The sequence below is a fragment of the Hypanus sabinus genome, chromosome 2, assembly GCF_030144855.1.
Source record: "Hypanus sabinus isolate sHypSab1 chromosome 2, sHypSab1.hap1, whole genome shotgun sequence".
Taxonomy (NCBI): domain Eukaryota; kingdom Metazoa; phylum Chordata; class Chondrichthyes; order Myliobatiformes; family Dasyatidae; genus Hypanus; species Hypanus sabinus.
This window is the reverse complement of record NC_082707.1, coordinates 161,875,523-161,899,086: the sequence shown is the minus strand read 5'-3', so window position 1 is coordinate 161,899,086 and position 23,564 is coordinate 161,875,523. Positions and strand designations below refer to the sequence as shown.

Here is a 23,564-nt window from a genome sequence, read left to right as displayed (position 1 = left end):
CTCCATTTCCTGAGGTGATTGAAGTGAGTGAGGCTCTGCCCCCCCAACAATCCTGCCCCCTTTAACTAATTTTTACAGCGCGAGACTGTCCTGACCAGCTGCGTCACCATCTGGTATGAGAATTGCAAGGCATTTGACTGTAAATCCCTACAAAGGATTGCAAGAAGTGCTGAGAAGATCATCAATTGGGTCTCTCTTCCAGCTATTAGAGATATTTATCAGGAGTGTGCACAGGGCTCTTCGCCAGTAATCTCTTCCATCTGTCCAACAATTTCTTTGACTCCCTACTGTTATGTATCCCGTAACTGGATAACTTACCAGCAAAGATAGAGAGGTCCGTTGAAGTCTGATGTCACTATTTTCAAACGTTTTTATTTATAAAGGGACACAAAAGTAAGGTTAATACAAACATTCAGATAATGCACGTCGTCAATACTCAATCTAAAGCGCGGGTATAGTAATAATTATCATTAAGAAGTGAGCTCTACTGTGGTCTAGGGGTTAATAGATTGTCCGTTGGAAATATAAAAGTCACTCAGAAGTCTGCAGGCCTCAGCCTTTTGAGAATCGCTGAGTTTCACGTGGGGCGACAGAGAGAGCGAGATTGGGGAGAAGAGAAAAAACTTGCCGGGTCTTGATGAAGCTTCCGTGAAATTGGGGGAGCATTGGTTCCCTCTCCCCGATGTTAGTTAAAAGCGGTTTTCTGTGATTCCAGCCACAAATTCCAATCCCGGAATCTAACGCACGTGGCTTCCTTCAGAATGGCTTCCCGCTGCTGCGGGATCACTCTCTCGTGTCTTCTTGGTGCGTCTGGGGTACTGCCTCCTGCAGTCCGCTTTTATCTTTACTTGCAGAGTTGTAGATGCCCATCAAAGTAGGGTGATGCAATCTCCACCCCCACATTGCCTGAAGGTGTCCATATCCATGGTTGCTGTCACGTAGCAGGGACATGCACGTCACACAGGTGCCTCTAAGAACAATGGCCAAAACCGTTGCATTGTCTCTCACTTCCGAGACCCGAATTAATAGCGATCTTGCGATTCTCCGGAAGGAGGGGGCTGCTCCCGCTCCTTCGGCCCCTCAGAGCTGTGGTACATTTATAACACTACCATCAAGCAGAAGGTACCGTAGCATTAGGACAAATATGGTAGGTTAAATATAATGGCAGAATATAGCATTAATAGTAAGACTCTTGGCAGTGTGGAGGATCAGTGGGATCTTGGGGTCTGAGTCCATAGGACACTCAAAGCTGTTATGCAGGTTGACTCTGTGGTTAAGAAGGCATATGGAGCATTGGCCTTCATCAATTGTGGAATTGAGTTTAAGAGCCGAGAAGTAATGTTGCAGCCGTATAGGACCCTGGTCAGACCCCATGTGGAGTACTGTGCTCAGTTCTGGTCACCTCATTACAGGAAGGATGTGGAAAACATAGAAAGGGCACAGAGAAGATTTACAAGGATGTTGCCTGGATTGGGGATCATGCCTTATTAGAATAGGTTGAGTGAACTTGGCCTTTTCTCCTTGGAGCGACGGAGGACGAGAGGTGACCTGAAACAGGTGTACAAGATAATGAGAGGCACTGATCATGTGGATAGTCAGAGGCTTTTCCCAAGGGCTGAAATGGCTAGCATGAGAGGGCATAGTTTTAAGGTGCTTGGAAGTAGGTACAGATGAGATGTCAGGCATAAGTTTTTTACACAGAGAGTGGCGAGCGCATGGAATGGGCTGCCAGTGGCGGTGGTAGAGGCAGAAACGATAGGGTCTTTTAAGAGACTACTGGATGGCTACATGCTGAGAAAAACAGAGGATTATGGGTAAAGCCTAGGTAGTTCTAAGGTAGGGACATGTTCAGCACAGCTCTCTGGGCCAAAGGGCCTGTATTGTGCTGTGTGTTTTCTATGTTTCTAGGACATAAACTGTTAGGATGGAAAACAACTTCTTCACCCAAGCTGTAAGACAACTGAACTCCCTGCAACCATCCAGGTCTGATTACGTATAAAATGTCAGCACTGTTATACTGTTTACTTTATAACTTGTATCATATATGACCTTATTATTTGTTTATTTATTTGCGGTAATATTAACGCTTTGTGTGCGTGAGTTACAGTGTATGTACTGTGTTGTACGCCTTGGTCTGGCCTAGAGGAACTGTTTCTCGTTTGTCATATATGGTTGAATGACAATAAACTTGAACTTGACATGAACTTGTTACAATAGTGGTATGCAGAAGAGCATCTCTGAATGCATGACATGTTGAACCTTGAAGCGAATGGGCTTTAGCAGCCGAAGACCACAAACATACACACAGTGACCACTTTATTAGGTACAAGAGGTACCTAATAAAGTATACTGTGCAACCCAATAAATGTCGGTCACAGCATAAACATCTGCAGATTCCTAACATTAAGGAATTGTTCAAACAATTACAAGGGGCATAGATAGGGTCAACATACATTTTCTTTATCTCGGGAAGGATATCTAAAAACTAGAGAGCATAGGCTTCAGGGCATGAATGAAATTTTAAAAGAGACCAGGGGAGGTGGGTGGGGGGTGGAATTGTTCACTCAGAGGTTGGTTCATATATGGATTGAACTACCAGAGAAAATGGTTGAGGCAGGTATGATAACATCCAAAAGACATTTGGATAAGTACAAGGATATGAGTGATTTAGAGGGATATGGCCAAATATGAGCATATGGGACTAGCTTGGTGGGACATGGTCGAGTTGGGCTGAGGACCCATTTCAATGTTGTATTACTCTATGGCTCTAATGCATTCATTAAACATTTTCCAAAGATTTGTAACATTGTGAAGTTTTTGTAACAAAACAAGAGGTTTTATGAATTCCAGTCAACAATTTTCACTCAAAATATTCAATAAGAAAGTATTCGACCTAGAAAGTAGACCTATTTGCGGAAATCAGCACAGGGCCTTTTTCTAGTCCATTCCTTCCACTCCACTAACAGTGCTCTAGAGGATAATGTGAGAGGATCGCTCTGTTAACCTCAACTGTCACATTTCATCCAGTATGCAGAGATAATTTACATATTTAAAGGCTACTTTTACAACAATACCGAAAACCTATGCCGATTCATCCTATCTTTTTGATAAGTTGGTTTATTATTGTCACATATACTGAGGTACAGTGACGAACCTGTTTTGTATGCCTTCCATACAGGTTATTCCATTACAACAATGTAATATTGTAGAATAAGGGAAAACAATAACAGAATGCAGAATAAAGTGTTATAGTTATAGAAAAAGTGTAGTACAGCCAGACAATAAGGTACAAGGTCACACAGAGGTAGATTATGATACTGAGAGCCAAAAGTTACTGCATTTTCTGGTAAAATGAAAGCACCAAGAGTTAAAAGAACCTTATTGTAACAAGGGGGTGATGGCAGCAGGTGAATAGCTGAAGGTATATCAGTATTTTCATTTTCTTCTTTCACATCGAATTTGAATCATCTAAGGAGAAACTAGACTCTTTAAATGGTTTCTCGTGCAAGACCAACTCTTACTATTGAACGATATTGTGCAGACAACATTGTAGACCCTGGCTAGTGTATTCTGAAGTCTGTGACACGTTTTTTATGTAAAGTGTAGATCAGTAATAACATCTCCTTGTTGACAATCAACATAGGTGAATTTTAGTTCAAAGTAAGTTTATTATCAAACTGCACATATCACCATATACAACCCTGAGATTTGTTTTCTTCTGGACATACACTGTAAATCTAAGAAACCACAATAGAAACCACACCCCTCAGTACTGATGAACAGCCAATGTGAAAAGAAAAACAAACCATGTAAATATAAAAGAGAAAATAATAGATAAATAAATAAACAAACAAACAAGATATAAATATCTCAAACATGAGAAGAAGAATCCCTGATAGTGAGTCTGTGGGTTGTGGGAACAATTCAGTGATGAGGCAAGTGAAGTTATCCCCTCTAGTTCAAGAGCCTGATGGTTGAGGGGTTGAAACAGTTCCTGAACCTGGTGGTGTGGGTCCTGTAGTTCCTGTAACTTCTTCCTGATGGCAGCAGCAAGAAGAGAGCATGACCTGGGGGTCCTCGATGATGGATGCTGCTTTCTTGTAACAGTGCTCCATGTAGCTGAGCTCAGTGGTGAGGAGTGCTTTACCCATGAAGGACTGGGCTGCATTAACTACTTTTTGTAGTATTTTCTGTTCAAAGGCATTGGTATTTCCATAGCAGGCCATGGTGCAACCAGTCAATACATTCTCTGCCACACATCTATAGATGTTTGTCAAAGTTTTAGATGCATGCTGAATCTTCACAAACACCTAAAGAAGTAGAGGCACTGCTGTGCTTTCTTTGTAATTTCACATATGCTGGGCCCACGACAGATCCTCTGAAATGATAACACTGAGAAATTTAAAATCACTGACCCTCTCCACCTCTGATCCTTCAATGAGGATCTCCAGTTTCTTTCTCCTGAACTCAATAATCAACTCCTTGGTCTTGCTGATATTGAGAGAGGTGGTTACGGCACCACTCAGCCAAGTTTTCAATCTCCCTCCTAAATGCTGATTTGTCACCACCTTTGATTCAGCCAACAGCAGTGACTTAAATATGGTGCTGGAGCTGTGCTTAGCCTCAGAGTCATAAGTATAAAGTGAGTAGAGCAGGCGACTAAGCCCACAGCCTTGTGGTTCACCTGTGCTGATGAAAATTGTGGAGGAGATGTTGTTGCCAATCTGAACTGACTGGGGTCTGCAAGGGAGGAAATTGAGGATCCAATTGCACAGGGAAGTATTGAGGCCAAGGTCTTGAAGCTTATTGATTAATTCTGAGGGGATGATAATATTGAATCCTGAGCTGTAGTTGATAAACAGCATCCTGATGTATGGATCTTTGCTGTCCAAATGTTCCAGTATTGAGTGAAGAGCCAATGAAATGGAATCTGTTGCAGACCTGTTGTGCCAGTAGGCAAATTACAGTGGATCCAAGTCACTTCTCGGGCAAGCCCAGTTGTTACTTATGTTGCTTGATTTTACTTTGTAAGAGGTAATAGCATTCAAATCCTGTTGAGTATCCTCATGGCTTAACTTTGTCAGGAATTGCCACTTCACACATGAGATGGCTTTCCAGAGATCTTACCTGGATCTTTGGTACCTTGGTTGCCATACCTGAATTCCACTGACATGCCCTCAGCAGATTGTAGATCTCATGGTCTATCCAGGGCTTCTGAATGGGAAAGTCTCTGAATGATTTTGTAGCTTCACACTCTTCTATAACTGTTCTTATAAAGTCCGTGACAACTGTTGTCTATTCATTCAGATCCTCTGTTAAGTCCTTGAATACAGCCTAGTCCACTGGCTCAAAGTAATCCCGTAGCCACCCTCGAACGCCAGCAACCACCTCTTTGTTGTCCTTAACTTTGGAGCCTTGCTCTTTAGCCTCTGCCTGCATTATGGATTCATACTTAGCCACCTGTTCTACTCTCTCTACATTCATGACTCTGTAGCAAGGCACAGCTCAAATACCATCCATTAATATGCCAATGAGATCACTGCTGTTGGCAGAATCTCAGAAGGCAACAAGGAGACATACAGGAAAGAACAAGACAGATTGGCTGGTTGTGTGGTGTTGCAGCAACAACCTTGCACTCAATGTCGGCAAAATCGAGGAACTGATTACGGATTTCAGGAAAGGGAAGAAAATACACTAGTTTTCATTAAGGGGTCAGTGGTGGTAAGGGTGAGTAGCTTCAGGTTCAGAACATAAACATCTTGGCCTATCTATCCTGGGCCCAACAGATTGATGCAATCACAAAGAAGGCATCCTAGCAACTATACTTCATTGGGAGTTTGAGAAAATTTAGTGTTTCATCAAACTCGTTTGCAAATGTCTATTGTTGTATGATAGAGAGCATTCTGACTGGTTGCATCACTGCCTGGTGTGGAGGCTCCAATGCACAGGATTGCACTGGAGGCTCCAGAGGGTTGTAGACTCAGCTAGCTCCATCAATGGCACCTTCAAAAGATGGTGTCTCAAGAAGGTGGCATCCATCATTAAGGACCCTTATCATCCAGGACATACACTCTTCTCATTACAACCATCAAGGAGGAGGTACAGGTTGAAGACCCACACTCAGCATTTAGGAACAGCTTCTTTCCTTCTGCCATCAGATTACTGAACGGTCCATGAACCCATGAATACCACTTCACTGTTCCTCCCGTTTGCACTACTTAATTACTTATTTACATTGCAAAATGACAGTAATTTATGTCTTGCATTGTACTAATGCCACAAAACAAACAAATTTCATGACATTTCAGGGATAATAAACCTGACTCTGAAAACCTTTCGGCCTGGCACCTATAGTATTTAAGTCTGCTTCAAAATATGGACAGGGTCAGGAATCTGGAGTGCCAAAGGACAACTGCATCATGTGAAGACTGTTTGCATTTGCATATAAGTTGCTTAATGAATGGATTATAAAATTTACCATTCTAGCAAATGGTAATTTGTTAGAAATTTGACACCCACTCATAGTTAGTAGGGAGTTATCTTCAATTAACAGACTGCACCTGGCATAATGGATAATTACTCCAGTTTAAAATTTATGGGGAATCAGCTGAAGTGTCTAAACTCCAGGAAATCTTCAGAAAGTCCTACTAGGATAAAAAGGATGTTCTAATTCAAAGAGAACCTGATCATTTGACGTTAACAAATTTTAGAAAACACATTTTCTATTTTTTATCATTTCCTGTTGTTCTCAGATATTCAAAAATAAACTCCTCAGATAAAAGTTAAAGTACTATCTTGCTTTTGTCAGAATTTATTTCTTCTCCCCTTCATCACACAGAGGTGCTGAACAAGCCAATGCATTATATAACCTTTCTACTTATTCGTAATTTGGTTAATGGCTCTTAATTATCCAAAATCAGTCTGCTTCAACAGTAAATGCCTGAGATACCAACTTTCTAACTTCTGGAAACAGTTTCAATAATCCTTGACACTTCTCTTCCCTCATTGGTTTTCCATCCCAAATTGCTGTGACTTGGCATCAAGTGTGTCTTTGATATCTTCTGTAAAGTAACTTCCAATACTAACACTAACAGGCATTACATGAGTTGTTGATACTATGGTTCCAATTTTTAATACTCTTTCAGCAAATAAGGAAATATATTTATATGAAGGCACTGGATCAGTATCGCTAACAGTAATCAACTGATATGTCGACACATTTTTGTTATCCTGGGTTTATTACCATAAGTTTACATTGATCTTGCAATAACCTTGAAAATTTTCAAAAGGCTTGGGGAATTGAGAGTTGCTAAATGTGAAAATATCAATACAGATTAGTAAATATAATAACAAAAGTGCTATTTTGTTTGGCTTTCTTAGATCTTCCCTTTAAAACTAAAAATAATTATTTACCATTTGGCTGGTGAGTAAATCGAAAAATATTTGATATCAGCAGCTGAAGAATTTGAAGAGACCTAGAACTCAGAGTGTGTAAATTGTATAGAATGAAGCAGTAGTTGTGGAAATTTTGTATTTTAGCTATTGAACGATATTTGTTACACTGTCCACGTGAATACTCTTTCATACAATGCCAAAGTAGCGACACTCATTTTATCATGACACTTACACAGGGTTCCCAGTTATTCTGGTCAGTGTATGCTAAAACCAACAAATAATTCCCTAACAGAGGCTATTCCTCTAAATGGAGAAAATAAACAAAGTTCTTTGGAGGTTGAAATAAAATGCATATCAATTGGAACTATAACAAATTTTATATACTTTAATAGGTGCTATCAATGCCTGAATAGGTCTTTTAGAAGGATGCAGAAATGTAAATGTGGCATTGTGACTCGTCCAATTTGACATCTGATATCTTTGTCACGTGTGATATATTTTTGTGCTGTGGACATGCACTCATTAAGCTAATGAACTAGCAATAGCAATTTTAATTTTGCATTGCATCGACTCAATCAGAAAAGGATAATACAGTTTACGTTTGGTTCTAGATACCAGGCATGGACATGGTGGGATGAAGGACATATTTCTGACTTGTATTATTCTATAATTCATTCCATCAACTGTTTTCCTTTCAAACAATAAACCAGCTATGTATTGAGTTACCAAAACTCACCTTGTCAGCGAAGGAATCATAACAAATCCTAATATTATCCTTACAACCAAACTTAGAAGACTTGAAACGACGAATAATATCTTGGAGAGAGGCAGCCACGACAAAATACTCCTGCTTCAATCTCAACTCTTTGCCCTCAAAAAACTGAAAACAGAAACAAGAGAAATATATTTATTTGCATAAAAAAATGTATTTAATCCTTTTTTAGATTTCTGAAATTGAACTAAACCTCAATCTCCTTTAAAATTATTAAACTATATTCTTCTTCGCTGCCCTTAAAATGAACAATTATTAAATATGTTGACAACTTTGTAAGTTGTATGTGGTTTGTTCCCAAGTATCTCCAACATTACAAATAATTATAAGACTATAAGACATAGGAGCAGAATTAGGCTATTTGGCCCATCAAATGTTCTCTGCCTTTCTGACATGCCTGATTGATTAACCCTCTCAACCCCATTCTCCTGCTTTCTTCCTATAAACTTTAACACCATAATGAATCAAGAACCTATCAAACTTCACTTTAAATATATCCAATGACTTGTCCTCCTCAGCTGTCTGTGGCAAAAAATTCCAAAGGCTTGCCAGCCTCTGGCTAAAGAAATTCCTCCTTAACTCTATTCAGAATGAATGTCCATCCATTCTGAGATTGCGTCATCTGGTTCGAGAATCCCCACTATAGGGATTTATGCCCATTCTATCTAGGCCTTTCAATATTCAGTAGTTTTCAACAAGATCCTCTCTCATTCTTTTGAACTCCAACAAGTACAGGCCCAGAGCCATCACATGCTCCTCAGATGTTAAAACAACACACACAAAATGCTGGTGGAACACAGCAGGCCAGGCAGCATCTATAGGAAGCAGCACTGTCGATGTTTCGGGCTGAGACCCTTCGTCAGGACCAACTGAAAGGAGAGATACTAAGAGATTTGAAAGTAGTGGGGGAGGGAGAAATGCAAAATGATAGGAGAAGACTGGAGAGGGTGGGATAAAGCTAAGAGCCAGAAAAGTGATTGGCGAAAGTGATACAGAGCTGGAGGATCATGGGACGGGAGGCCTCGGGAGAAAGAAAGGGGGAGGGGGAGCACCAGAGGGAGATGGAGAACAGGCAGGGTGATGGGCAGAGAGAGAAAAAAAAACAAACAACTAAATATCACACAAAAAACGTTGGTGGAACACAGCAGGCCAGGCAGCATCTAGGCAGGCCAGTCCTGACGAAGGGTCTCGGCCCAAAACGTCGACCGTGCTTCTTCCTATAGATGCTGCCTGGTCTGCTGTGTTCCACCAGCATATTGTGTGTGTTGTTTGAATTTCCAGTATCTGTAGATTTCCTTGTGTTTGCTCCTCAGATGTTAAACCTTTTATCTCTGGGAACATACTCAAGACCTCATCTGAACCCTCTCCAACAGTGGTACATGGGGCCCAAAGTGCTCACAATACTCCAAATGTGGTCTGACCAATGCATTATAGAACCTCAGAATTAAATCCTTGCTTTTTATTCTAATCTCTCAAAATGAATGTGAGCATTGCATTTGCCTACTGACTGTTTAACTTAATTACAGCTCTTCATTTTATCTATATGATAAAGAAAAATGGTGCAATTAAGTTACACAATCAAAACGAGAAAGAAGATAAATACTACAAAAGAACATATCAAGCTGTTCAAGGTGATCAGTAATCTTTTCTTCTCCAGTTGAAGTTTAACAATCATTATGAATGAGTTGGTACTTTTGAATTTTTCTCATCATCAACAATCCATTTAAAATTTAAAGTCAGCCAAGGGAAAATAAAGCCCAGATCAACTCAGCATGTTGGCAGCAATGGAAAGTGAACCTTCATCAGAATCTTCTGCCTGAAATGCTAACTCTGTTTCTCTTTCCACAGATATTACTGAACCTGCTGAATGTTTCTAACATTTTTAATTCTGAATTCTGACTTCCTATATTTGCATTTTTTTTTAACTTTCAAGTGAACATCACGTGCACAGCATTCTGAAGTGGGTGGGTGATCAGCCAGATGTCGTGGTACACATTGGTACCAATGACATAGGTAGAAAGAGTCAGGTCCTGAAGAGTGAGTACAGAGAGCTTGGTAGGAAGTTGATAAACAGTATCTTGAGGATAAGAGTAGGATGCTATAGCAGATGAACACGAGGCTGAGAAACTGGTGTAGGGGGCAGGGTTTCAGATTTCTAGATCATTGGGACCTCTTCTGGGGCAGGTGGGACCTGTACAACAGAGACGGGTTACACCTGAACTACAAGGAGACCAATATACTTGCAGGGAGGTTTGCTAGTGTTATTGGGGAGGGTTTAAACTAGATATGCAGGGGGATGGGAACCAGAGTGCCAGAGTAGATAGTGGAATGGGGGTAAAAGTAAATGGCGTTAATAGTTCATGCAAAGTCACAAATAGTAAGGTTGTGTGTGGTGGTAATAATCTTCTGAGGTGTGTATATTTCAATGCGAGGAGTATTGTGGGAAAGGCAGATGAGCTGAGGGCCTGGATTGACACATGGAATTATGACATCATAGCCATTACTGAAACTTAGCTACAGGAGGGGCAGGATTGGCAGCTCAATGTTCCAGGGTTCTGATGTTTCAGACGTGACAGAGCAGGGAAAATATTACAGCAGTGCTTTGGCAGGACAGATTAGAGGGTTTGTCTACTGAGGCCATATGGGTGGAGCTGAGAAACAGGAAAGGCATGACCACATTAATAGGGTTGTATTATAGACCACTCAATAGTTAACGAGAATTAGAGGAGCTAATCTGCAGAGAGATAACAGACAACTGCAGGATTGTAGGGGATTTTAATTTTCCACACATTGATTGGGACTCCCATACTTTTAAAGGTCTAAATGGGTTAGAGTTTGTGAAATGTGTTCAGGAAAGTTTTCTAAATCAATATATAGATGTACCAACTAGGGAGGATGCAATATCAGATCTCCTATTAGGAAATGAGTTAGGGCAGGTGACGGAAGAGTGAGTAGGGGAACACTTTGGTTCCAGTGATCATAATGTCATTAGTTTCAACTTGATCGTGGATAAAAATAGATCTGGTCCTAAACTGTTCTAAAGTTCTAAACTGGAAAAAGGTCAAATTTGAAGAAATGAGAAAGAATCTAAAAAGCGTAGATTGGGACAGGTTGTTCTCTGGCAAGGATGTGATTGGTAAGTGGGAGGCCTTCAAAGGAGAAATTTTGAGAGTGCAAAGTTTGTATGTTCCTGTCAGGGTTAAAGGCAAAATGAATAAGAACCTTGGTTCTCGAGGGATATTGTCAATCTGATAAAGAGATGTAAAGGCAACAGGGAGGAAATAAGATGCTTGAGGAGTATAAAAAGAGGAAGAAAATACTTAAAGAAATCAGGAGGGCTAAAAGAAGACATGAGGTTGCTTTGGCAGTCAGGGTGAAGGATAATCCTAAGAGCTTCTACAGGTATGTTAAGAGCAAAAAGATAGTGAGGATAAGACTGGTCCTCTTGAAGATCAGAGTGGTCGGCTATGTATGGAACCAAAAGAAATGGGAGAGATATTAAATGGGTTTTTTGCATCTGTATTTACTAAGGAAACTGGAATGGAGTCTATGGAAACAAGGCAAACAAGTAGGAAGGTCATGGAACTTATACAGATTAAAGAGGAGGTGCTTGCTGTCTTGAGGCAAATCAGAGTAGATAAATCCCCAGGACCTGACAGGATATTCCCTTGGACCTTGAAGGAGCTTAGTGTTGAAATTGCAGGGACCCTAGCAGAAATATTTAAAATGCCGGTATCAACGGGTCAGGTGCTGGAGGATTGGAGGATAGCTCATGTAGTTCTGTTGTTTAAAAAAGGCTCAAAAAGTAAGCTGGGAAATTATAGGCCGGTAAGTTTGACATCGGTAGTAGGTAAATTATTGGAAGGAATACTAAGAGATAGGATGTACAAGTATTTGGATAGACAGGGACTTATTAGAAAAGTCAGCGTGGCTTTGTACATGGTAGGTCATGTTTAATCAATCTATTAGAGTTTTTCGAGGAAGTTACCAGGAAAGTGGGTGAAGGGAAGGCAGTGGATATTGTATACATGGACTTCAGTAAGGACTTTGACAAGGTCCCGCATGGGAGGTTAGTTAGGAAGATTCAGTCGCTAGGTATACATGGAGAGGTAGTAAAGTGGATTAGACATTGGCTCAATGGAAGAAGCCAGAGAGTGGTTGTGGAGGATAGCTACTCTGAGTGGAGGCCTGTGAGTAGTGGTGGGTCCATTGTTATTTGTCATCTATATCAATGATCTGGATGATCATGTGACAAATTGGATTAGCAAATTTGCTAATGATACAAAAATTGGAGGTGTAGTGGACAGTGAGGGAGGTTTTCAAAGCTTGCAGAGGGATTTAGACCAGTTGGAGGAATGGGCTGAAAAATGGCAGTTGGAGTTTAATGCGGACAAGTGTGAGGTATTGCACTTTGGAAGGTCAAACCAAAGTAGAACATACAAGGTAAATGGTAGGACACTGAGGCATGCAGTAGAACAGAGGGATCTGGGAGTACAGATACATAATGCCCTAAAGGTGGCATCACAAGTAGATAGGGTCGTAAAGAGAGCTTTTGGTACATTGGCCTTTATAAATCAAAGTATTGAGTATAAGAGTTGGAATGTAATGGTGAGGTTGTATAAGACATTGGTGAGACCAAATTTGGAGTATTGTGTGCAGTTTTGGTCACCTAATTACAGGAAGGATATTAATAAGGTTGAAAGAGTGCAGAGAAGGTTTACAAGGACGTTGCCGGGACTTGAGAAACTGAGTTACAGAGAAAGGTTGAATAGGTTAGGACTTTATTCCCTGGAGTGTAGGAGAATGAGAGGTGATTTGATAGAGGTATATAAAATTATAATGGGTATAGATAGAGTGAATGCAAGCAGGCTTTTTCCACTGAGGCTAGCTAGGGGAGAAAAAAACCAGAAGACATGGGTTAAGGGTGAAGGGGGAAAAGTTTAAAGGGAACATTAAGGGGGGCTTCTTCTCACAGAGAGTGGTGGGAGTGTGGAATGAGCTGCCAGATGAAATGGTGAATACGGGCTCACTTTTGACATTTAAGAAAAACTTGGACAGGTATATGGATGAGAGGGGCTTGGAGGGATATGGCCCAGGTGCAGGTCAGTGGGACTAGGCAGAAAAATGGTTCGGCACAGCCAAGAAGGGCCAAAAGGCCTGTTTCTGTGCTGTAATGTTTCTATGGTTCTATGAAGGCAATGTAACTTGGAAGGCAAGTATGTAATAAATGAAATGTCATTTAATCTTTATTAGGTGCATGTGAGGGAGTAAACATTTAATCTTGGCAGATCAAGAGAAATAGAAGAGATCTGAAATTCATCCTCAAAGAACAAGCCTTCAGTTCCCACCCCCACCCAGTTCCTTCATTTTATTTCTCCTTAAGCTTTTTATCACTTTATTTTCATATGATTAAAATCACCAGCAGTTGTGGTCAGCCTTGTACGCTTTAGGCTGAACTCCCTGTATACAATAAATCATTGGAGTTCACAAATGAATATTCATTTGCTATTGACCCTATGACCAATGTGATCAAGCGTAATGATTTCCCATTACTTATCAAGTTTTCAATTTTATGAAATAAAGAAAATACATGAAACAAAGAATGCTTCCATCCCTATACAGTAAGATTATACAGTGGAGGATAAATGTGTGGCTGAGGGATTGGAGCAGGGGGCTGGGATTCAAATTTCTGGATCATTGGGACCTTTTTTGGGGCAGGTGTGACCTGTATAAAAAGGATGGGTTGCACTTGAATCCCAGGGGAACCAATATCCTGGTGGGGAGGTTTGCTAAGGCTCTTGGGGAGAGTTTAAACTAGAATTACTGGGGGCTGGAAACTGAACTGAAGTGACGGAGGCAAGAGAGATTGGCTCACAAATAGAGAAAGCTTGGAGACAATGCGAAAGGGAGGATTGGCAGGTGATAGAGAAGGGACGAGCTCAGACTGATGGCTTGAGATGTGTCTCTTTTAATGCGAGGAGTATTATGAATAAAGTTGATGAGAGAGTGTGGATCAGCACTTGGAGCTATGATGTTGTGGCCATTACAGAGACTTGGACGGTGCAGGGGTGGGAATGGCTACTTCAAGTGCCAGGCTTTAGATATTTTAGAAAGGACAGGGAGGGAGGCAAAAGAAGTGGAACTGTTGATCAAGGATAGTGTCACGGCTGCAGAAAAGAAGGAAGTCATGGAGGGGTTGTCTACGGTGTCTCTGTGGTTGGAAGTTAGGAATAGGAAAAGGTCAATAACTCTGTTGGGTGTTTTTTTTACAGACCACCCAATAGTAACAGGTACATCAAGGAGCAGATAGGGAGACAGATTTTGCAAAGGTGTAATAATAACAGGGTTGTTGTTGTGGGAGATTTTAATTTCCCAAATACTGATTGGCATCTCCCTAGAGTGAGGGGTTTAGATGGGATGGAGTTTGTTAGGTGAGTTCAGTAAGGTTTCTTGACACAATATGCAGATAAGCCTGCTTGATCTGGTATTGGGAAATGAATCTGGTCAGGTGTCAGGTCTCTCAGTGGGACAGCATTTTGGAGATAGTGATCACAATTCTATCTGCTTTACCATAGCATTGGAGAGGGATAGGAACAGACAAGTTAGGGAAACGTTTAATTGGAGTAAGGGGAAATATGAGGCTATCAAGCAGGAACTTGGAAGCATAAATTGGAAACAGATGTTCTCAGGGAAATGTACGGAAGAAATATGGCAAATGTTCAGGGGATATTTGCATAGGGTTTTGCATAGGTACGTTCCAATGAGACAGGGAAAGGATGGTAGGGTATAGAAACCGTGGTGTACAAAGGCTTTTGTAAGTCTAGTCAAGAAGAAAAGAAGAGCTTAGGAAAGATTCAAAAACCTAGGTAATGATAGAGATCTAGAAGATTATAAGGCTAGCAGGAAGGAGCTTAAGAATGAAATTACGACAGCCAGAAGGGGACATGAGAAGGCCTTAGTGGACAGGATTAAGGAAAACCCCAAGGCATTCTACAAGTATGTCAAGAGCAAGTGGAGCTGAGAGGAGTTTAGGAGCTGAGATTTAATTTTGCAGCTATATAGGACCCTGGTCAGACCCCACTTGGAGTACATGAGAGAATAGGAACAATCAAGTGTGACAGTGGAAAAGTGTGTATGGAACTGGAGGAGATAGCAGAGGTACTAATGAATACTTTGTTTCAATATTCACTACGGAAAAGAATCTTGATGATTATGGGGATGACTTGCAGTGGACTGAAAAGCTTGAGCATGTAGATATTAAGGAAAAGGATATGCTGGAACTTTTGGAAAGCATCAATGTTGGATAAGTCACTGGGACTGGATGGGATGTACCCCAGGCTACTGTGGGAAGCAAGGGAGGAGATTGATGAGCCTCTGGCGATGATCTTTGCATCATCATCAAGGACAGGAGAGGTTCCAGAGGATTGCGGATGTTGTTCCCTTATTCAAGAAAGGGAGTAGAGATAGCCCAGGAAATTGTAGACCAGTGAGTCTTACATCAGTGGTTGGTAAGTTGATGGAGAAGATCCTGAGAGGCAGGATTTATGAATATTTGGAGAGGCATGATATGATTAGGAATAGTCAGCATGGCTTTGCCAAGGGCAGGTTGTGCCTTATGAGCCTGATTGAATTTTTCGAGGATGTGATTAAACACATTGCTGAAGGTAGAGTCGTCGATGTTGTGTATATGGATTTCAGCAAGGTATTTGATAAGGTACCCCATGCAAGGCTTATTGAAAAAGTAAGGAGGCATGGGATCCAAGGGGACATTGCTTTGTGGATCCAGAACTGGCTTGCCCACAGAAAGGCAAAGATTGGTTGTAGATGGGTCATATTCTGCATGGAGGTCGGTGACCAGTGGTGTGCCTCAGGGATCTGTCCTGGGACCCCTACTCTTCGTGATTTTTATAAATTGACCTGGATGAGGAAGTAGAGGGATGGGTTAGTAAACTTACTGATGACACAAAGGTTGGGAGTGTTGTGCATAGTGTGGAGGGCTGTCAGAGGTTACAGTGGGACATTGATAGGATGCAAAACTGGGTTGAGAAGTGGCAGATGGAGTTCAACCCAGGTAAGTGTGAGGTGGATCATTTTGGTAGGTCAAATATGATGGCAGAATATAGCACTAATAGTAAGACTCTTGGCAGTGTGGAGGATCAGAGGGATCTTGGGGTCCGAGTCCATAGGACACTCAAAGCTGCTACACAGGTTGACTCTGTGGTTAAGAAGACATATGGTGCCTTGGCCTTCATCAATCATGGAATTGAATTTAGGAGCTGAGAGGTAATTTTGCAGCTATATAGGACCCTGGTCAGACCCCACTTGGAGTACTGTGCTCAATTCTGGTTGGCTTAATACAGGAAGGACATGGGAACCATAGAAAGGGTGCAGAGGAGATTTACAAGGCTGTTGCCTGGATTGGGGAGCATGCCTTAAAGGTTGAGTGAACTTGGCCTTTTCTCCTTGGAGTGATAGAGGATGAGAGGTGACCTGATAGAGGCATACAAGATAATGAGAGGCATTGATCATTTGGATCGTCAAAGGCTTTTTCCAGGGCTGAAGTGGCTAGCATGAGAGGGCATAGTTTTAAGGTGCTTGGAAATAGGTACAGAGGAGATGCCAGGGTTAAGTTTTTTACGCAGAGAGTAGTGAGTGTGTGGAACGGGCTGCCAGTGGAGGCAGAAAAGATAAGGTCTTTTAAAAGACTCCTGGATAGGTACATGGAGCTTAGAAAAATAGAGGGCTATGGGTAAGCCCAGGTAATTCTAAGGTAGGGACAAGTTTGGCACAACTTTCTGGGCCAAAGAGTCTGTATTGTGCTGTAGGTTTTCTTTGTTTCTATGTTTCTATTACAAACTGTTAGATGGTATTTTATTTTCAAATAATGAATGGTTGTAGATTCCATTGGTAAATCCAATATTTATTTCTCTTGACAAGTTGGGTGACCTGATTTATCTGTGTGATGAAAGTACTCCCAGAGTTTATAATTGAGAATTCCAGGATTTAGGAAAAAGGCAATGATAGATGGCACTGTACTTCCATATCAAAATGCAAGGCAAACTGTAGAGTAACTTGGGATAGTGTTCCAACCTGCCTGCTGTCCTACCTTACAAGGAAGTTTCATCTTTATTATTTATAGATTCAGCACGGTAACAGGCCCTTCTGGTCCAACAAGCCCATGCCTCATAATTACACTGATGTGACCAATTAACCTCCGAACCTTTGGAATATGTACTGTTCACCTTTGGAATATGGAAGAAACCAGAGCACCCAGAGGAAACCGATGTGGTGAATGCGTAAACACCTTACAGACAGTTACAAAACAGATCTTTTGCCTGGTTATCTGCTGTTCTGACAACAATGAAAAATGTTGACACTATCTAGAGCAAAGCAAAATGTTTCTCTTCACCCCATCCTTACAATGAACATTCACTTGCTCTGTCATTAGGTACACTGTGACTTCAGTGTACACCATCTGTGAAATGCACTCCAGAAACTTGTCAAAGCTTCTTTGACAGCACAACCTGTTATCTGGTAGAATAAACGAAGCAGGCAAATGGAAGCACCACTACCATCTGTAATTTACATCCAAATCACAAGCTGTTCCAACTGAGTTTATGCATTTTTGATAGGTTAAGGAATACAATATTCTTACGTTAGACCTTTTGGGGTTACCTTCATCATAAAGACTGTGATTCTAGTAAGTGACTCACCACTACCACCTCGAAGCTTATGAAGAGACAGTCATTAAAAGCTCACTCTGGAGTAGATTTTAAAAAAGAAAGTAACCAGATGACAAGGATTCCTACTGCACAGGGTAGCAAATCATTTACCTTGGCACATTAATCTTAGTAATTATCAAGAGTAACTTTCATGACTTTGCAAAAGCATCTTAAGATCATTTGTAAGGATTTCCAAGCTGCTGAATGTGCAATTGGCACACAAATGAAAACAGGCAGCAATACCCCCCGCCCCCCGAGTTATGTTTACACCCAGAACAAAGCTGAAAATCTAGTTTGCGAACTTTGCTGAATGCATATGCATATGGATGCAAGCAGAGATGGCTTAGGGGGTGTTCTGTATCAGTTGAGAGCTGTTGCGTTTGTCAGCTGGAGTCTGTCGCCCTCTGAGAAAAACTATCCCATTTCTGGCATTGAAATGGGCTATGGTGGATAAGTTGAGTGGCTACCTCTATGATGCCAAGTTTGCAGTGAGGACAGACCCCACTGAGAAGGGCAATGTTTCAATTCTTGTGGGGGTCTCATTCAGGACTGGCTGCTGTGTGATTGCCCTGAGCATTGAAACAATCGGTTGTGTGTTTAAGTCAGTGCGAAACAATTGTCCGGTAAGGGGATTGCAGTATGTGGGTATGGACGCTGCTGGGGTTGTGCAGTGGTGTGACTCCATGGGGTTAGGGTAACAAATGTGTGTGTGTGTTGAGTGGAGTAGGTATTCGTACTCTTGATAAATTGTTAATTTGACTTTTAAGTTCTGTTAAAGCTGTAGGGAAAGTTATGATTGTGGGGCTGAGGTCTGATGAAATGACAGGCACAGACTTAGTTTTAGCTCAGACTAGCACTGACGTAACAGCAGTAAAATTGCCTGGTTTTATTGAGGCCCCAGGACGGGGGCCGTGGACTGTCCATGCTTTCTGGGAGGAGATTGTGGCAGAGTTGAGAACTGAGGTGTCTCGGTTGTTATCAGCTGGTGTGCCCCACCCATCCCCTGTATAATGGAGCTGATAAGGAGGCGGATCCACTAAGGGGATAGACTATACGGAGGGCTGCCAACAGCTGGGTCCCGCAAGAAGGGGAGCAGCTGGTAACTGTGGTGAAGAGGGCACTTCAGGCGGGAGTGTGAACGATGGGAACCCCCTTGGGGAGTGAGCCCCCGGGTACCTAATCAGAGAGAGTCATTGGGAAAACTCAAAAGTGACCCAGTGAGGGGATGGCCTGGCGTATTGGGGGCAACACATTCCCGGCAATATATATCTAGGAACGCCCTAAGGCAAAAAAACAAATGTCTGAAAGCTTAGTGGGACCAAACTCCGGTGTATCACTATAGATAGAGGGTGTTTATGCTAGAACAATACTTGACACAGGGTCACAGGTCACTCTGCTGTACTGTTCATTTAACAACCAGTGTCTGACGCATTTACCATTGTTGCCACTCAGTTCCTTAGAGATCTGGGGTCCTAGAGTGGGTGATCACCTGTATGATGGTGGAGTCAGTGAAGCTGGAGTTTTCGAAGGCTGATGTGAGAGTGGCTGAGGTCCTTGATACATTAGTGCTAGCTTGTCTGGACCCTGTTCAGAGAGAGGTCACTGCGACTGGCCCCTGCAGATGTGGACAATGTTCAGCAGCATTTGTGTAAGTTGAAGGAAGCTTGGATCATCACTGAGTCCAGAAGCCCCTATGCGTCCCCAATAGAAGTGGCCAGGAAGAAGAATGGGGAGGTATGGATGTGTGTGGACTAGAGAACTCTGAACAGGTGTACCGTCCCCAACCAGTATACAGTCCCAAGGATCAAAGACGTGCTGGCCTGTCTGAGTAGTGCGAAGTGGTTCAGTGTGCTGAACTTGAGGAGTGGATATTACCAGATCCCCATGAGTGAGGCTGACAAAGAGGCTGACATTTATATGTCCACTGGGATTCTTCCAGTTTGAAAGGATGCCCCAGGGCACATCATGAGCCCCTGCGATCCCCCCAGCATATCATGCAGAAAACAGTGGGGGATATGAACTTGCTTGAGGTATTAATGTATCTGGATGTCCTCATAGTGTTTGGGTTATGGTTAGAGATAATGGGTGCTTTGGAATGTGAACCGTCTAATGATGGGAGAGTGTTTTCATGCTGTGTGCCTGACACCAGGGTGATCTGGGACTTTGGTTCGGCAGAAGATGAAGAGAGAAGATGCCGGAGCAGAGCCATGACCTGATGAAGGCCGGGGAGATCGAAGGAGGATTGGCAAAGGGGAAACTGTGAGCTACAACTTGCGCACATTAAACTGTTTCAATAAAATGGCCTTTTTCTTTTTTTGCTTTTTCTTCACTAACCCTGTAGTCAAATTAAGAATTATATAGATAAATCGTTTAAATGTATGTGTGTACTGTCTGTTATTTTGTGGTACTGATTTGTAACAGGGTAACAAATTTCACAGCATCAACACAAACAGGAGGGTTTAGGGCTGGACTTGCATCTCAATCTCACCCGTTTGGCAGGGCCAGAGATTGTCTTCCCTAGATTTATGCAAACAACAGAACATAAGGGTTACACACATAATACACAAAAAAATGAAGGAAAATAAATAACTCAGTAAAGATTTAAAAATTTACAGCAAATCTATAAACCTTGAAACTGATGCTAATTAATAAAGTTATCTAACCTCATTTAACAATTTATATGTACTTCAAACTTAATTTTCATGAGTCCACTGCATGGAGAAATTAGCTTAAACTGCAATCAAATAAAATCACTAATATTTGTCTGCATTATGCAAATATATAGTAATGTAGAAAACCTTTGGAAAATAGTCTTACTACCTACATTGTCATTTGGGTAGAGGACTCTACTAATATTTTCAGCAATATTTCTGTCCAGCACAGCTTGGATATAGTCCCCAACGTTAACTGTTGAGAATGAAAACAATGCTAAATGTACATTATAGTGGCATCTGATATCAAACATAGGTTATAATGGCATACTTCAGCATAGCTGCTAGAGAAACACAGTGAGTTAGGCAGCATACATAGAGGCAAAGAATTAGTCAACATTTTGGGTTGAAACACTGTATCAGGATATAATAGGTCTTTAATGACAGTGTCAAATTTCAGGCCAATCATCTTAAGCTAAGCCACAGGAGTTCTTTCAACCATTTAGACCAAAGTTACAATAAAGTTTGGTGCTCCGTGTACTCTCTGTCCATGCACCCACTACTCAGTGTTAAAAACTTACCTTTGACATCCCCATATACTTTCCTACAATCACCTTAAAATCATGCCCTGTTACGATACGTGGGGGTTTTGACACAAAGAAAAATCAGCTGGAGTCACTTTGCACTTCCGTGATGCGTCAATAATCAAACATACAAAAAAATTAGCAAAAATAGTGAAAAGGAAACTGCTAATATTTACAAAAAGTTATCTACTGGAAAACAGCACTCCCTATAAACTCATTAGAGTCCTAATTCATGTAAGCATCCCCTATACCCCTTAAACCTGCTGGGTTCACTAGAAAATATACTCTGTGACATATTAAAAAATGCACTTAAAGGGTCTTGAGCAATAGCAATAGCATCCAGTATTCCAGATGATCTGCCCAATTTCAATCATCAAAGTTCCAAATAGTCTGGATTATTGGAGTTTCACTGTATAATGTAAGAGATCATGAAATTGGCAATTTTGGCAGAACAAATGTATTTTTAAAAGTATTACCTGAATTATGATAGATTGCAGAGTTCCAAGGTGCACACTTCACATAAGGCTAGTGTGGTGAACTATGTGCCTGTTGGGACATGCCCCTGCTGACTGCTCCTGTGGCTCCTCCCACAGGCCCCTGTATAAAGGCGATCTGCGGCCTGACGCTCGGCCTCAGTCTCCAAGACATTGTATGATAGACACTCACTCCTGGTTCCTTCTTCCAGTCAATAAAAGCCAATATCTCGCCTTACGTCTCAGTGTGAGTTATTGATGGTGCATCAGCTAGTATGCAATTACAACAAGTAATAAAACTAATAGAATCTTTGGTGTTAATCTGCTGACTTCAAACCTTTCTGCTTCCTAAGCAATTTCTCCTTTGTAGTAGTCACTTTTTCTCCCCTTGAATGCCTCAAATTTCTGGAATGCTGTTGGTGTCTTTCATAGTAAAGGCTGATGCAAAATACTTACTAAGTTCATCTGCCATTTCTTTATTTTCAGTGTAATTTTCCAGTAGTCAGATGGTGCCTACTCATTAATTTTATCTGCATTCCTCTTTAGCCTTCTTATATTCTCTTCAGAGCTACTATTCTTTCTTTCTTTGTGTCATCAGCTAATTTAACAACCATACTTTGGACTCTTCAGCAATATAAACTGTAACAAGTCAAAACACAACACCAATTCCAGTAGCAGGCTACTTGTCAAATAGAGTCATATAACACTACAGCACAAAAACTTACCCCCTGGCACATCTAGTCTGTGCCAAATCTTTAATCTGTCTTGCCCTATCAACTTGCCTCTGCATCATAGCCCTCCATAACCCTCCCATTAATATGCCTGTCCAAATTTCTCTTAAATGTTGAAATTGAGCCCACATCCATCCCTTCTATTGGCAGCTCATTCCTCACACTTCCAACTGCTGAGTGAAGATCCTCCTCATGTTCCTTTTAAACACTTTATCTTTTACCCTTAACCCATGACCTCTAATTGTAGTCTTACCCTATCACCCTATCTATAACCCTCATAATTTTTGCATAACTCTATCAAATCTCCCCTCAGTCTTCTATGTTCTAGGGAATAAAGCCCTAACCTATTCAACCTTTCCCTATAACTCAGGTCCTCAAGTACTGGCAACATCCTTATTTACATCCTTCCAATAAGCAGGTGACCAAAACTGCACACAATACTCTATCTTAAAGGATCACCCATGATTAAATGGCAGAGTAGACTTGATGGGCCAAATGGCTTAATTCTTCTCCCATGTCTTATGGTCTTCTGCAATTTCAACATAACATCCCAAGTCCTGTACTCAGTATATTGATTTATGAAGGCCAATGTGCTGATAGTTTTCTTTACAACCCTATCTACCTGTGACACCACTTTCAGGGAATTACGGATCTGTAATCCCAGATCCTTCTGTCCTCAGTGCCCTGTTGCTCACAAGGTTAGACCTATTCTGGTTGGTCCTCCCAAAATGCACACTTCACACTTATCTGCATTAAATTCCATCTGCTACTTTTCAGTAAATTTTTCCAGCCGGTCCAGATCCTGCTGCAAGCTTTGATAGTCTTCCTTGCTGCCCACTACACCCCCAATTTTGGTGTCTTTGGCAAATTTGCTGATCCAGGTAACCACATTATCATCATGATCATTGATATAGATGACAAACAACAAGGCCAGCACTGATCCCTGTGGCACACCACTAGTCACCGTCAGAGAAGCTATCATCTACTATCACCCTGTGGCTTCTCTTGCAAAGTCAGTGGTTAAACTAGTTTACTACCTCATCTTGAATGCCAAGCGGCTGAACTAATTGACCAATCCTCCCATGCAGGACCGTGTCAAGGCCCTGCTAAAGTCCATGTAGATAACATCCATTCCTGGTAACTTCTTCAAAAACCTCTATAAGATTAGCTAGACATGAGCTACCATGCATAAAGTCATGTTGATTATCCCTAATCAGTCCCTGTCTATCCAAATAC

At 41.4% G+C, this 23,564-nt stretch overlaps 1 protein-coding gene across 1 annotated transcript in view; it reads right to left on the bottom strand.

Annotated features, from left to right (window-relative positions):
- Window positions 1-23,564, bottom strand: part of pygl (phosphorylase, glycogen, liver) — a 115,761-nt gene that overhangs the window by 54,342 nt on the left and 37,855 nt on the right. Inside the window, exons 7-8 of the mRNA XM_059987897.1 lie at window positions 20,714-20,796; window positions 8,132-8,275 (exon numbers count right to left, since the gene is read on the bottom strand). Of these exons, the coding sequence (XP_059843880.1) occupies window positions 8,132-8,275; window positions 20,714-20,796 (227 nt within the window). The remainder of the gene's footprint in view (window positions 1-8,131; window positions 8,276-20,713; window positions 20,797-23,564) is intronic.